Here is a 12750-nt window from a genome sequence, read left to right on the forward strand (position 1 = left end):
TACTGGAACTTGCGTGTTTGCATGCAAAGAGAATTTCCTCTTGTTTTTGTACCAGAATGCGCTAAGAACCAGCAACATTTCGTTATTCAATTTAACCCTCACAAATTTGAGAGGTCTGATATGCGTGATCCAACAGCAATTGAGGTGACCCAAGTGTCAAGGGGTTCATTAAAACAGTTTTCTATTCACACGCAGCGAGGTTCTCATAATAGTCAGCCTGCAGGGGATGAAAGCACATGTTATGCCTTTTTGCAGAGAACGGTATCTGTTTTTTATATTTGCTAATTTCTCGAAATAATACAATATTTGCTTTGAACGTTTAGAGAGAGGGATATCAATTGTGTCCATGCGAATCGTGGTTCCAAATGGCACCTGCAATCACTTATTCGACTCCTTCAATTGAGGAAGCCGAAGAGAGTGTTTGCATATTTTTGATGAATTTATTTTTGTTGCCAATATCTTTTTTGTATCTGTATAAAGATCAAAGAAGGCTTGCTTACTGTCCCCTTAAAATGGAAAGACAAACTACAGCCAAAGATTGTCGAAGAACAAACACCTGGTGTGAGCTCTTTTCTGAAAAAGGGTTGTTGAATTTGTTGTTTTGAAACATTTCATTGCTAATGCTTCAAAATGTGCGTGCTGCACATGATCACGGTTCATTTAACTTCAAGATGAAGGCGAGATGCCTTCTTCATCGTCTTCAAAAAAATATAAACCATCAGCTGCTTCTTCCAAGACTCAAAGCTGTATGTCTTTTTTTAACAAGCATGTTTTTTGTACAAAGCGAATAACTTGAATTTACATTTAAATTTTAACAGATCAGTTTCATTCACTTGAATCAGATGTCTTCCGTAGCTTGAAAACTGGAGAGCAGCGAAAAGATGAAGAAGAGGACGATCCAGACATGGAGGTGGAAATACCTGATGATGACGAAGGCAATGTCGATCTGCTGTCGTCTGCTGCAGAAGCACCAAAAGAAGACAAAAAAGCGAAGCGGCGAACGTCAACGAGGAGAGGTAGGCGTACTGGTGCGATGGACGAAGAGGAAGAGGATGAAGAAGAAGATGACGATGAAGAAAACGAAAGGTTGCTTTCACTGAAGAAGAAAGCAGTGGAGAAAGGGTTTGAGGAAAAAGAAGGCGAAATGGAAAAGGAAGAGAAGGAGATTTTGGAAGTGAAAGAGAGGTTGGAAGATGACTTTGACTCGGATGAGAATGATGAAGACGAAGATGACGACGACGACGATGATGATGGAGAAGTTTGCTTTTTATTTATTTGATGAATGTTATTGACGAAGTGATACATTTAATGAAATCATTCTTTTTTATTGAACTTATTCTGCTTTTTTATCTTGATTGGACTTTTTGGCATTTCCAGTCTGATGAGGCGATTGACAAGCAGATGTCGCGGAGGATTGGCAGAATTGGCGATGAGATCTCTCCTTCCTCTTCAAAAGAGAAAAAGGCACGTGCAAGCAGAAATGCAAGGTATGCTTTTCTTATTTAATAATAATTAATTCGTTTCTATTTTGAAATCGTATTGACTTATATTTCTGTTATTGTGTCTTGCTGAATGACGAATGCTTCCACATCTCAGACCATCACCAGGCGAAGGGAGAAAACTGAAAAGTCGCTCTGCTTCACCATCATCTGCCACCACGCCCACTTCATCTCCTACTCCTTCATCTTCTTCTTCCTCCTCTTCTTCTTCTATCTCTTCTTCTCGGAATCGTGCTGCAGACACACGAGCGCAGCCAATGGCGATGGCCACATCTTCGTCTTCTTCGTCAGGCATCACCCGAATCACCGATGAAGAATTTGTGATGACACTCACACGCCACCAGCCCATCACCCTGCGCGCACTCACACTCATCTTCTCGTCCAGACTGAAGGCACCAGAGCAGAAGGAACGATACAAACAGCTCATCAGAACATACGCAAAGAAGACACCAGATGATAAGCTTGTGCTGAGAAAGTGAGTGTGTTGATGTTCCACATTCTGTATGAGATTTGATTGATTGCTTAATCAGAAAAATCATCTCACTTCACAAAAAAACTATTCATTTTATTTTTTTTTTCAGAAAGAAAGCAAAGTTTCACTTCACCTGGCGTGTTGTTCTTTCGAAAAGAAAAGCAAAATAAAATAAAAAAACAGCACGTTGGGAAACAAACAAAAAAAATGAGAGTGATGAAAGAAGAATAAACTTATAAAAGATTTGCAATCAATTAAAATCTAGTTAAAAACAAAATATCGGATGAGTTGAGTAAAGATGAATGAAACGACTTGAAGCTGACGAAGTGCGAGAGACGTGAAGAAAATACCAACAATCAAGCGCGTTCAGCCACTCTTTCTGCCTGCCTTGACGCAGCAGTGGTGGATGAGACTGAGATTGTGGCTGGCCTGACCATCAGCAGTGGGTTGTCAGGGGATGTGATTGAGTCAGTCACTTTCATCGAGTCCAGATACTCCACCACAATCTGCTGCAGTGCTGCATTCTCTGCCTTCATCCGCTCGTACTCGTGCTCAATGGCCATCTTGTCCAGCAGCACTTTGTTCGCTTTCTTGAAGAACTGGTTCAGCTGCGACCAGTCTGTCGCCATTGAGTCTCCTCTTGCCTCTGCGTCTTCGCCTTCTCCAGTTGGGCTGGCTGAGACAGAAGAAGAAGAAGAAGATACATTTGCAGAAGACGACGGTGCGAGTGAAATGCCCATTGCCGCCTCCATCTCCTCGTCCATGCGTGCGAGCCTCTCCTGTATTTCCGGGTCAGTCTCTGCGAGGATGGGGAAGAATGGGGTGACCTTCTCCCTCTCTGTCTCGAGGTGCCTATTCAGCTCAGCCACCATAATCAGATGGTCAGCCAGGTCGATCCGCTCCTGCAGCCGCCGCGTCACCTCGCGCGACTGCATCGTCAGCTCCTTCAGGCGCTCCTGCTGGCTCTCGTGGAACAGCGCCATCTTCTGCTTCAGCTCGTGGTAGTGCTTGCTGATCGCATCCCGCTCCCGCGCCAGCGCCTCGTTCCTTTCTGTATACTCCTTCACTGTGTTCTGGATCTTCTTCTTCACCCGCTGGAACTGCTCCTGGTTGCGACGGATCTGCCGGATCAGCGCTGCAATCTCTTCAGCATCAATCTGAAGATGGTTGTGAATAATAGCAAAGCAATAAATTTTTAATTTAATAAGAAGAATTGTCGATTGTTTTTATTATAATAATTATTATACCTGCTCTTTCTTTGCGTATAGTCTGAATTCCTGCGTTTGCTTTTCTGTGTTTGAAATATATTTTTTGTGAAGCTAATAAATAGATTTAAATGTGAATAAGAATCAGAAAATAAATGGAATATTTAAAAGTGATAAAACAAAAAATATTTAACAACCTCCGACAAGGCATTTGTCAAGATATCAATCGTTCTTGTTAAATCAGACTTGCTCCTCATAAGATCGTTCCTTTGTTGTTCTTCAAGCGCTTTTTTCTCTTCTTCAAATGCCTTCTTGTCCTCTGCCATTTCTTCGTTAAATCGTTGATCCATCATTTGCAGAATTTTCAGCAATTCCTCTTTTTGAGCTTCATGACGCTTCATGATAACAACTCTACATATATTAAGAACATTGAAAATAATAGAGTAATTACCCCAAGACTAAGTACTTTGTTATTATTATTTTATTACACCTTTCATCTTCATGGGCTTTAGTTATGTCTTCTGTATCTTCAAGCATCTCTGATTCAAGGACTTGAAATCGTTCTTGTTGGATTTGAATAAGGTTGTCAAGATTGCTTAGATGACTTCTCAATGCTTTTTGATATCTTCATTTTAACAAAAAGATCATTACATGCAAAGATAAAAAATTCTTAACAAAGAATTCAAACTGTCGCTCGGCTTCTTCCAAATCTCTGAATAAAGATTCGATAATAGCATCACGTTGATCAATCTAACAAAATAAACCGGAAGCGAACATGACTTATCTATATTTAATAAAATGAAACAAAATGTGTACTTTTCTCTCATATGTTTGGCTCACAATATCAGCTTCTTCTTCAAGTTCTTTCTTTTTCGCTTGTCTAGCCCGCTGTCTAACATCTGCTAATGTAAGTGCGGCATTTCTCTTTGCCACACTTTCTTCATCCTTCTGTTTTTTTAGTTGTGCTTTTCTTTCTTCCTCCTCCTTTCTTCTTCTTTCTTCTTCTTTCATCAGCATTTCAGCCTCCAATCTGGCACGTTTCTCTTCATCTGTCTCAACAATTCTTTTTCCCTTTCCCTTTTTTCCCTTTTTCCCTGCTCCTCCTTTTTTTGCTTTTTTTGCCATTCAAAAGGATAAGGCAATTTTTATATGAACGGTACCCATCATAACTTTCTTCTCTCAAACAATTGATCAATACAACCCATGACATTTTTGGGTTTTTGATAAATGATAAAATCTTCGGGTTCAGCTGTAGCTTCGTTTCTGCAGGATTATTTGAATATAGAAATTGTGAATCTGATTGTTCGCACGAGTGAAACACGTGATATGGCTCGTTCGAAACTTGAACGAATGGGGCAACAAATTGGAGAGAAATACACTGAATTGTTTGATAAAAACTTATTATCACATTTTGAGTTGATTGTTTTGAATTATTTTATTAATAGGTTCTTTTTAAAAACGCCACTTCCGGATTATCAACCAAATTTGAAAGGAGTTGAAGATTATTTTGTAAATGGTTTTTGGCCTGCTGTCTTCAAGGGAAGGTGTAATTCTAGTGGAATTGATGCTGTTTGAAGCATATATTAAACTTTCAAAGCATTAGAAAAAATAATTTGCAATTTCTTTCTTTTTTTTTCAAATGATTTTTTCGTAAACTTTCAGAAAAAGTGTCTTGTTCTTGAAGATACTCACTTTTCGTGGATATCAAAAATCTCCTTATGTGGTTCCCCGCCTGAGGAATTGAGCATATATCTTGCAATGCCATGCGGGATATTGAGAGGAGCTGTTAAGGCTCTTGGCTTTCGGTGCAAAGTTTCAGGAGAAACCGATTCAACAGCCGTTAAATGTATATTTGCTACTTTTATTCGCATTTATTCTTTTATCATTATTGTTTCTAGGTAAATTTGCAATTCAATTTGCATGAGGGAAGGTAATTGTTACACTTCATCACTTCATTTGTGTTATTACAAAACGTAATTTTTGCTTGATCAACTTTTATTTTTGATATTCTATTTTTTCCGTACAAATAACTCATAAGTGTTATTTTTCAAAACTTGTACTACCCTTAACATTTTTATTTCTTATTGCTTTTTTTTTAAACATGGATGTACAGTGCCCTCATCTTTCTTCACTTTCAAGACCTGATTGGAATAATGTAAGGATTTATAAGGATGAATGTGCTTGTTGTTATGAAACTCCATATTCGAAAGATGGCCTGTTTGTTTGCTTATCTTGTTTCACTGGATTTTGTCCAATACATGCTGAAATACATAAAGCTAAAACGAATCACTGCATTTACGCACGACTTCAACAAAAAAAGTTTGCAAACAGTGAAGAACAGATGGGTATTATAATGAATGATGCTGGAGAAGTTAAGCAAGCATCCATTGTTTCAGGAGTGCATGCATCATCTCAGCTTTCACAAACAAAAACAGAAACAAACATTATTTGCGTATGCTTACATTGCGCAGAATCAAATAAAAAGGATTTGTGTGAAATTGATCTTTCGTCAAATCAAGTATATGTTTTATTGTTTTAATACGTAAATATCAATTATTTTTTAATAACTTTTAATTTTTTCAAAAGATCCTTCAAGAGCTGTGTTCTCATGTAAAGTGCAGTCGTAGTGCTTTAGAAATGGATGATATTCGAGCATGGGAGGCAAAGACAGTTCCTTGTCCTCATATAAGCAAGTTTAAACCCCCGGCATATGCTCCTCTTTTTGGAAAAAACAGTTCGACGATATTTTAAAATTGATGATATTTTTTAAATCCTTGTGTTGTTTATCGATTCAACAGTCGTTTGCAAATGCTCAAATTGTTCAATTTCCAAAAACCTATGGTTATGTCTTAGCTGTGGGAATATTGGATGTTCACGTGAAAATTTCGATGGATCAGGTGGGAAAGGACATGGACTGGCACATCATAAGGAAACAGGGCATCCATTGGCAGTTAAATTAGGAACTGTGTCCGCAAATGGATTTGGAGGTTTAATTGAACAAATGTATTTTCACTCAAATTCATTTTTTTTTTTTTTTTAATATTTTTATTTTTCAAAATATCCAAAAATGTGACAGATGTGAACTGCTATCTGTGCGATGAAATTGTGTATGATGTCGACCTTCCTCTGCATCTCGCTGCGGTTGGGCTGGATTTGAACCATTGCGAGAAGACAGAAGTGTCGATGGCTGAACAAGAGCTCGAGCAAAACATGAACTTGTTCTCTTCATACGACCCTGTGTTCGAAGGCGGGTCCAATCTCGTGCCTTTGAAAGGGGCAGGCTTTCGGGGCCTGAAGAACTTGGGGAACAGCTGCTATATGAACAGCTCACTGCAATGCCTTCTGGCAAACCCGCTTTTCCGGCAGAGGTATTTGTGCGGTTCTTCGTTCCATCTCACTCACTGCACCGCACCACAGGGACGATGCAGAGAATGTCAGATGACGAAGCTGGCTGTTGCGTTGTTTGGGAGACAAAGGAAGACTGATTCAATGAAGAGTGAAGTTGACAGAACTGGCAATGAAAAAGAAGGTGAACGTTTTCAAATTGAGGCACCAATAACGATTGAAGAGGCTCTTGCAAATGCGAAGCGTTCAAAAGAGAAAGCAGAAGAAGAAGAAATAAAACGAGTGAGTGCACTGACTGATGAAGCACACAGCGCAGATGATTCTGAGTCAAAGAACAATTTGACAGAGGAGAATGAAGAAGACGCTAAAGACTGGTCTGTCTCACCGAAGATGTTCAAGTCCTCGTTCTGCGGAAGCAACCCAGAGTTTTCCTCTCTTTCGCAGCAAGACGCATTCAATTTTGTGCTGCATGTGATTAATACCATTCATCGAGACGAAGAAGATCTCAACATTCTTCGAATAAAGAATGAGGAACAGTCTTCAAATTCAGAGCAACCTTCTTCTTCTTCTTCTTCTTCTTCTTCTTCTTCTCCCTCATCCTCCTCCTCCTCTAAAAGCTCAAAAGCATGCACAACAGATCCTTCGAGTCTGTTTTCGTTTTCTATTCGACGCACAATTGAGGTTTGGCTAAATTGTTTTTTTATCTTTTTTTTTAACTTCAGTTTTATTCATCTTTCTTTCTTTCTTTCTTTTTATCTGTTAAAGTGCAAAAACTGCCATGCAAAGCGACACTCTGTTCTTCCAGCGAGCGATCTCACCTGCCACCTCGATCTGAGCAAAGAAGAAACAGAAATTATGGTTTCTGTGCAAGTGATGCGCGATGCGCAGGCTGAAGAAAGGGCAAGGCAGAAGGCTGAGGAGAAGAAGAAGATGGAAGACGTCGAAGGATTCCTTGAGAATGAAAAGAAGGAGCAGGAAGAGGCAGACTTGGCGCTGGCTATGTCGCTTGCTGAAGCTGATGGGGCAGTTCCTGAGGCAGCTGCATTTGACAGCGCAGCGCCTGTGGAAGGACGGATGAAGAGAGAGGAAGAAAGCACGCCTCGTCCGCAGCCTCCACAAAGTTCACAAGACACACAAAACACACAAAATACACAAAATACACAAAATACACAAAATACACAAAATACACAAAATACACAAAATACACATAATACACAGGAATCTCAAAGCAGCCAGAATGCAAGTGCTGCTATTGAAGAAAAAATGGCTGAGCCTCACGAAGACAACAACGAAATAGCAATCACAAGAACACTCGAAGACCTGCTGCAGTCGATTTTTTCACCTGAGGAGATTGATGCGAGATGTGAAGTGTGTGGGCATGTTGGGTGTATCAGCACACAAACGCTGGAGACTACGCCATCCACACTGATTGTGAAGATCAACAGAACTGTGTATCACAACTGGCAGCCGAGGAAACTCGAAGTGCCTGTTGCTGTTTCCCTTGAAGACAATCTCGATTTAAGACAGTATTCAATCAGCCCATCAGAAACTGTGAAGGATGATGAGATTTCGGAGGAAAAGAAAATGACCGATGACAGTTCAACTGGATCGGAGAAAGAGGAGCTTCCAAAACAAGATTCAAAGTCTTCAAGCGAAAAGCAACTTTCAATTGATGTATCATCAGCTACAACACCACAAGCATCATCTTCATCTTTATCATCGTCATCTTCTTCTTCAGAAGCAGAGAAATCAATACAAACTCAACAAAACGTCGAAGGAGAAACGACTCAAAAACCAGATGTACCAAACACTTCCCCAGTTGATGAAATGGAAGCATTTATGATTTCTCAGCTGACATCGATGGGTTTCTCTGAAGCAAGAATCAAGCACGCCTACCAAAAAGGCAAGAGAACGCCCGACGAGGCAATTGAATGGATTATATCCACGTTGGACGACCCTTCATTTGATATCCCACCAACCACAGCGTCTTCCAACTCACAGCCATCTGCTCCTCTGAAGGTTGATCAGCCTCCAGCGGAAAAGCAGGAAGCAAAAGAGGAAGTTCCAAAGGAAATCATGGAAAGTTTGTTTGAGATGGGATTCACGCAGAATCAGATAATCAACTCGTTCAGAGAAAAACAAGGAAATGTGGAGGAGATGGTCATGTGGATAATGACATATCCACAGGAAGCAGAAAAGGATCCATCAGAGCGGCATTCCGCTGCAAATCAGGCTCTTCAGTCTACATCGCAGTCTTCTTCCTCCTCTTCCTCTTCCTCTTCCTCTTCTTCAGCTGCAGACGCAGATGATGCGTATTTGTATGGATTTGAAGAGAGGAGTGCTGCGTGTAGCGACTGCACTGCTAGTCCCTCTCTTCCGCTTCCCCAGTCTCTCTGCATCGATTATGCTGCTCACGAAAAGCTCAACAAAGCGCGTCCAGCTGTCTATCGCCTCTCCTCTTTCATCACACACAGAGGCCTCAGCGTTCACTCGGGGCATTACATCTGCTTTGTGAAGCACGCAGACACATCTGCAGATGCATCTAACAATCAAACATCAAAGTGGGTCGTTTATAACGACGAAAAGGTCAGTATTGCAAAGGAGGTTCCAGTTGATCAAGCATATGTTCTCTTTTTTGAAAAAGTATGATGAATGATCAAGAGTTAGATGGAAATTCTTTTCAAAATTCTTTTTAAAATTTCTTTTTGAGGTAGAAAATTTTTGATCCCTTTTTAAATATTGTTGTTTTCGTTTGACAAATGTCAATATTCGCACAAACCCTTCAAAACAATAATATTTGCTAAAAAAACATCTACAAAAAAATTAGACAATAAATTTAAAGTGTTATTTCTTCTGTTAAAAATCCATGCTTGGGAAGTGATAGTGATTGAGTATAATTAAAACTTGCTGAATTGTTTCTTCGAGTCAGAGCGAGGAATAACACGAATAACGTTGAATTTCACAGTTTTCGATAATGGTCTAAAAATGAACAGAAATTAATTTAAACAAATGTGCGAAACAAAAATACAAAATTTAAAATGAATAATCAAAAAAACAATATTCAAGCCTGCATTGTCCAACGATAACCATATCACCGTTGTGCACTTCAAAGCATGGGGAACAATGAACTGAAAGAGTCTTATGACGTTTTTCGTATCTGTTGTATTTTGGGATAAAGTGAAGATAATCGCGACGAATAACAATTGTTCTCTTCATTGCTGTGCTTTTGACAACACCACGAAGAATATGGCCACGAATGCTCACATTACCTGTGAATGGGCATTTTTTATCAACGTATGTTCCTTCGATGGCTTCACGTGGAGTCTTGAAGCCAAGACCCACGCTGTGGTAATAGCGAAGGCTCTTCTTGTGCTTTTTCCCAAGCTGATGTGTGCGTCCCAAGAATACCGTTTCCTGTTTTTGGAATGCTCTTTCGGTCTGAATTAATTAAGTGTGATCATTTTGTTTCACAAAAAAAGCCAATTAATAATATGTGTTTTCAGAGTTCATCAAAAAATGTAGCATATGAGATAATTTTTTTAAAAAGTTAAATATAAAAAATATTTAGACATGAATTACATAAATATTAGTTTGTAAATGCTTCTCAAACTTGTTCCATTGATAAAAAGAGATTTGCGTTTATTCCTTTATTGGACAGATCAATGACAACTATATATATTGGTATTTCGATCAAAATTAATGTGTTAACTCTGAAGAATTATTTAAATGTATTTACTTGCAAATTTTTACCTAAAGCTGATCTTAATGGATTAGCAGATCCTCATTTGATTATTCACCAACAGAATTTGTGTTGGCAAACAAAAAAAATGCAGAATTCATTGAATACTTTTTTAATTCATGTTTGTCATTTCAAATAAATGTAATGCAGTGAAGTTCGATTAGTATCACCTCAGTTATATTGAAAACTGCGAATAATCACAATTAAAAAAAAGAAGATGTGTATTTTTTACTGTACAGTCAAAACCGGATATAATCACATCGAATACAATCACATTTGTTTATAATCACATTTTTCCATGCACCGACATTTTTAGTTCATTTTTCATTCATTTTCCATCGAATATAATCACAGGGATGAAAATATATAATCACATTTTTTATTATTATGGGTGCTTTTTTCAATGAAAAATCGATTTTTTGATCAAAAATTTCAATTTTTCGCTTTTTCAAAATATTGTTTAAATAAGTCTGAATAACATAATAAAACAATAAAAATTGTTATTTCTATTGAAAAATGTGTATTTGTGTAGAATTTCCAAAAATTAAAAAATCGACCCAAAATTAATTAATAAATAATTTTGTTTTTATTTTTTTCTGTGTTTAATCACATCGCTTATAATCACAATCGGATATAGTCACAAAAAGTCGTGCAAAAACTGGTGTGATTATATCCGGTTTTGACTGTATATAGTTTGTGTTAATAATGGTGGACACTTTCAATAACTGTGGACAGTTGCATTATCTCAACAACTGTTGATCGTTGCATTTTAACAATAAACCCAATTATTCCCTCAATGAATATGAACTTATAAAACATGCAGAAATGAAACAACTTTCTCTGCAGAATTTTGAAAAACACTTTTTTAATTTTCGGAGAAACTATGTGAATTTTATTTCTTAGGGTTTCTCCGAAAATTAAAAAAGTGTTTTTCAAAATTCTGCAGAGAAAGTTGTTTCATTTCTGCATGTTTTATAAGTTCATATTCATTGAGGGAATAATTGGGTTTATTGTTAAAATGCAACGATCAACAGTTGTTGAGATAATGCAACTGTCCACAGTTATTGAAAGTGTCCACCATTATTAACACAAACTATATAAGAATAAAAATAAAAAAATAAAAATGAAAAAAAAATAAAAATAAAAATAAGAATTAAGACTTATTTTTCCTGTCCTCCTTCTGTTTCAATATCTGTTATTCTAATGTATTCAAACATAACTCGATTTGACCGCACTATAAATAATATCAATCGGACATTGTCACAAAAAAATTGTGGAAAACTTGATGTGAATATTTCCAATATTTACTGAATTTTCATCAAATTTCTGTTTCCATTCACTAATAATTGCAATTATGCAAACACAGAAAAAAATATATATTGTCATATCGGATTTTGCACAATTTTTTGTGATTTTTTCTGGCTGCAATAATCATCGATGGAACTATTCATTTTTTAAATTGAAAATACTTTTTATTTCCATTAATCAATATTGGGTTGTTATTTGCACTTTTGTAATTTCTTCATTAACACTCAATTTTCAATCTCAATTTATATCTTTATTGTATTTATACGTTTTTAAAGACTTATATGAACACATTTTTGAATTGTCGAAAAAACAAAATATTTGATCAAAAGATTAACGTGGCTGATCTTTTCTGAAATCCTTTTTCGTCAGAGCTTTGATCAGATGTGTAATCTCAATTGGACATTCGAATGAATTTTATTTCCTTTCATGCAGCATAATAAGCTTAATAAATAAACCGTTGTCGTTCATTTGTTTTTAATCCCATTGAAATTAAATACAGTCTAAACCGGATATAATCACGTCGAATATTATCACATTCGTTTAAAGTCACATTTTCCATGCACCGACATTTTTTGTTTGTTTTTCATTCATTTTTCATCGCATATAATCACAGGGCTGATAATGTATAATCACAATTTTTATTATTATGAGTGATTTTTCAATTGAAAATCGATTTTATGATCAATAATTTCAATTTTTTCTTTTTCAAAAATGTGCTCAAATAAGTCAAAATAATGTATATTTATTATCAAAATTGTTCAAGCAAGTGAAAAATGTGTATTTGTGAAGACTTTCCAAAAATAAAAAAATCAACCCAAAACAAATTATTTCAAAAATATTATTTTTTTTTTCTTCTGTGTGAAGTATCATCATGTATAATCACAATCGGATACAGTCACAAAAAGTTGTGCAAAAACCGATGTGATTATATCCGGTTTAGACTGTATATATCTCTTATCTCAAAAGAAAGTGTGAATTTATACAGAGTTTGTTAAATTTCAATGAAAAAGTCACCTATTGGTATCAAAAATGTGATTGCTCATGATGAAAAATGAATGAAAAGTGCAAAAATTGTTTGTGCATCGAAAAAAGCGATTTCAACTGAAGTTGATTAAATAAGACGTGATTATATCTGGTTTTGACTGTATTAACGGAGTCTTGTGTTTGTTTCCAAGATGATGA

The 12750-nt window shown here is 36.9% G+C and overlaps 5 protein-coding genes across 5 annotated transcripts; 3 read left to right on the forward strand and 2 right to left on the reverse strand.

Moving 5' to 3' along the window:
- On the forward strand, nt 1-2196 carry MONOS_8698 (Transcription initiation factor TFIIF subunit alpha). Its single transcript, XM_067879128.1, has 7 exons — nt 1-261; nt 324-419; nt 481-559; nt 672-746; nt 819-1258; nt 1378-1487; nt 1597-2196. Exons 1-7 carry the CDS (start codon nt 22-24, stop codon nt 1976-1978), a joined length of 1422 nt encoding a protein of 473 aa, XP_067720849.1. The 5' UTR covers nt 1-21; the 3' UTR covers nt 1979-2196.
- On the reverse strand, nt 2094-4301 carry MONOS_8697 (putative flagellar associated protein; the record flags this gene model as incomplete). The annotated part of the gene is made up of 6 exons (XM_067879127.1): nt 2094-3128; nt 3219-3290; nt 3374-3587; nt 3667-3801; nt 3865-3926; nt 3993-4301. The coding sequence occupies 6 exons, from the start codon at nt 4299-4301 to the stop codon at nt 2328-2330; spliced, it is 1593 nt and encodes a 530-aa protein (XP_067720850.1). The 3' UTR covers nt 2094-2327.
- Nucleotides 4302-4403: 102 nt separating this feature from the next.
- On the forward strand, nt 4404-5100 carry MONOS_18179 (putative trafficking protein particle complex subunit 6; the record flags this gene model as incomplete). The annotated part of the gene is made up of 4 exons (XM_067871172.1): nt 4404-4561; nt 4622-4745; nt 4839-5022; nt 5075-5100. 4 exons carry the CDS (start codon nt 4404-4406, stop codon nt 5098-5100), a joined length of 492 nt encoding a protein of 163 aa, XP_067720851.1.
- A 147-nt stretch (nt 5101-5247) lies between these two features.
- MONOS_8695 (putative ubiquitin carboxyl-terminal hydrolase 5/13) lies at nt 5248-9344 on the forward strand. Its single transcript, XM_067879126.1, has 5 exons — nt 5248-5694; nt 5763-5910; nt 5975-6163; nt 6253-7202; nt 7287-9344. The coding sequence occupies exons 1-5, from the start codon at nt 5278-5280 to the stop codon at nt 9168-9170; spliced, it is 3588 nt and encodes a 1195-aa protein (XP_067720852.1). The 5' UTR covers nt 5248-5277; the 3' UTR covers nt 9171-9344.
- MONOS_8694 (putative 40S ribosomal protein S11-1) lies at nt 9251-10175 on the reverse strand. The gene is made up of 3 exons (XM_067879125.1): nt 10132-10175; nt 9589-9959; nt 9251-9500 (listed from the first exon to the last, which is right to left on the reverse strand). Exons 1-3 carry the CDS (start codon nt 10138-10140, stop codon nt 9419-9421), a joined length of 462 nt encoding a protein of 153 aa, XP_067720853.1. The 5' UTR covers nt 10141-10175; the 3' UTR covers nt 9251-9418.
- Between the last annotated feature and the right edge of the window lie 2575 nt (nt 10176-12750).

Source organism: Monocercomonoides exilis, assembly GCF_001643675.1.
Source record: "Monocercomonoides exilis strain PA203 chromosome Unknown scaffold51-639645, whole genome shotgun sequence".
In the NCBI taxonomy this organism is placed as follows: Eukaryota; Preaxostyla; order Oxymonadida; family Polymastigidae; genus Monocercomonoides; species Monocercomonoides exilis.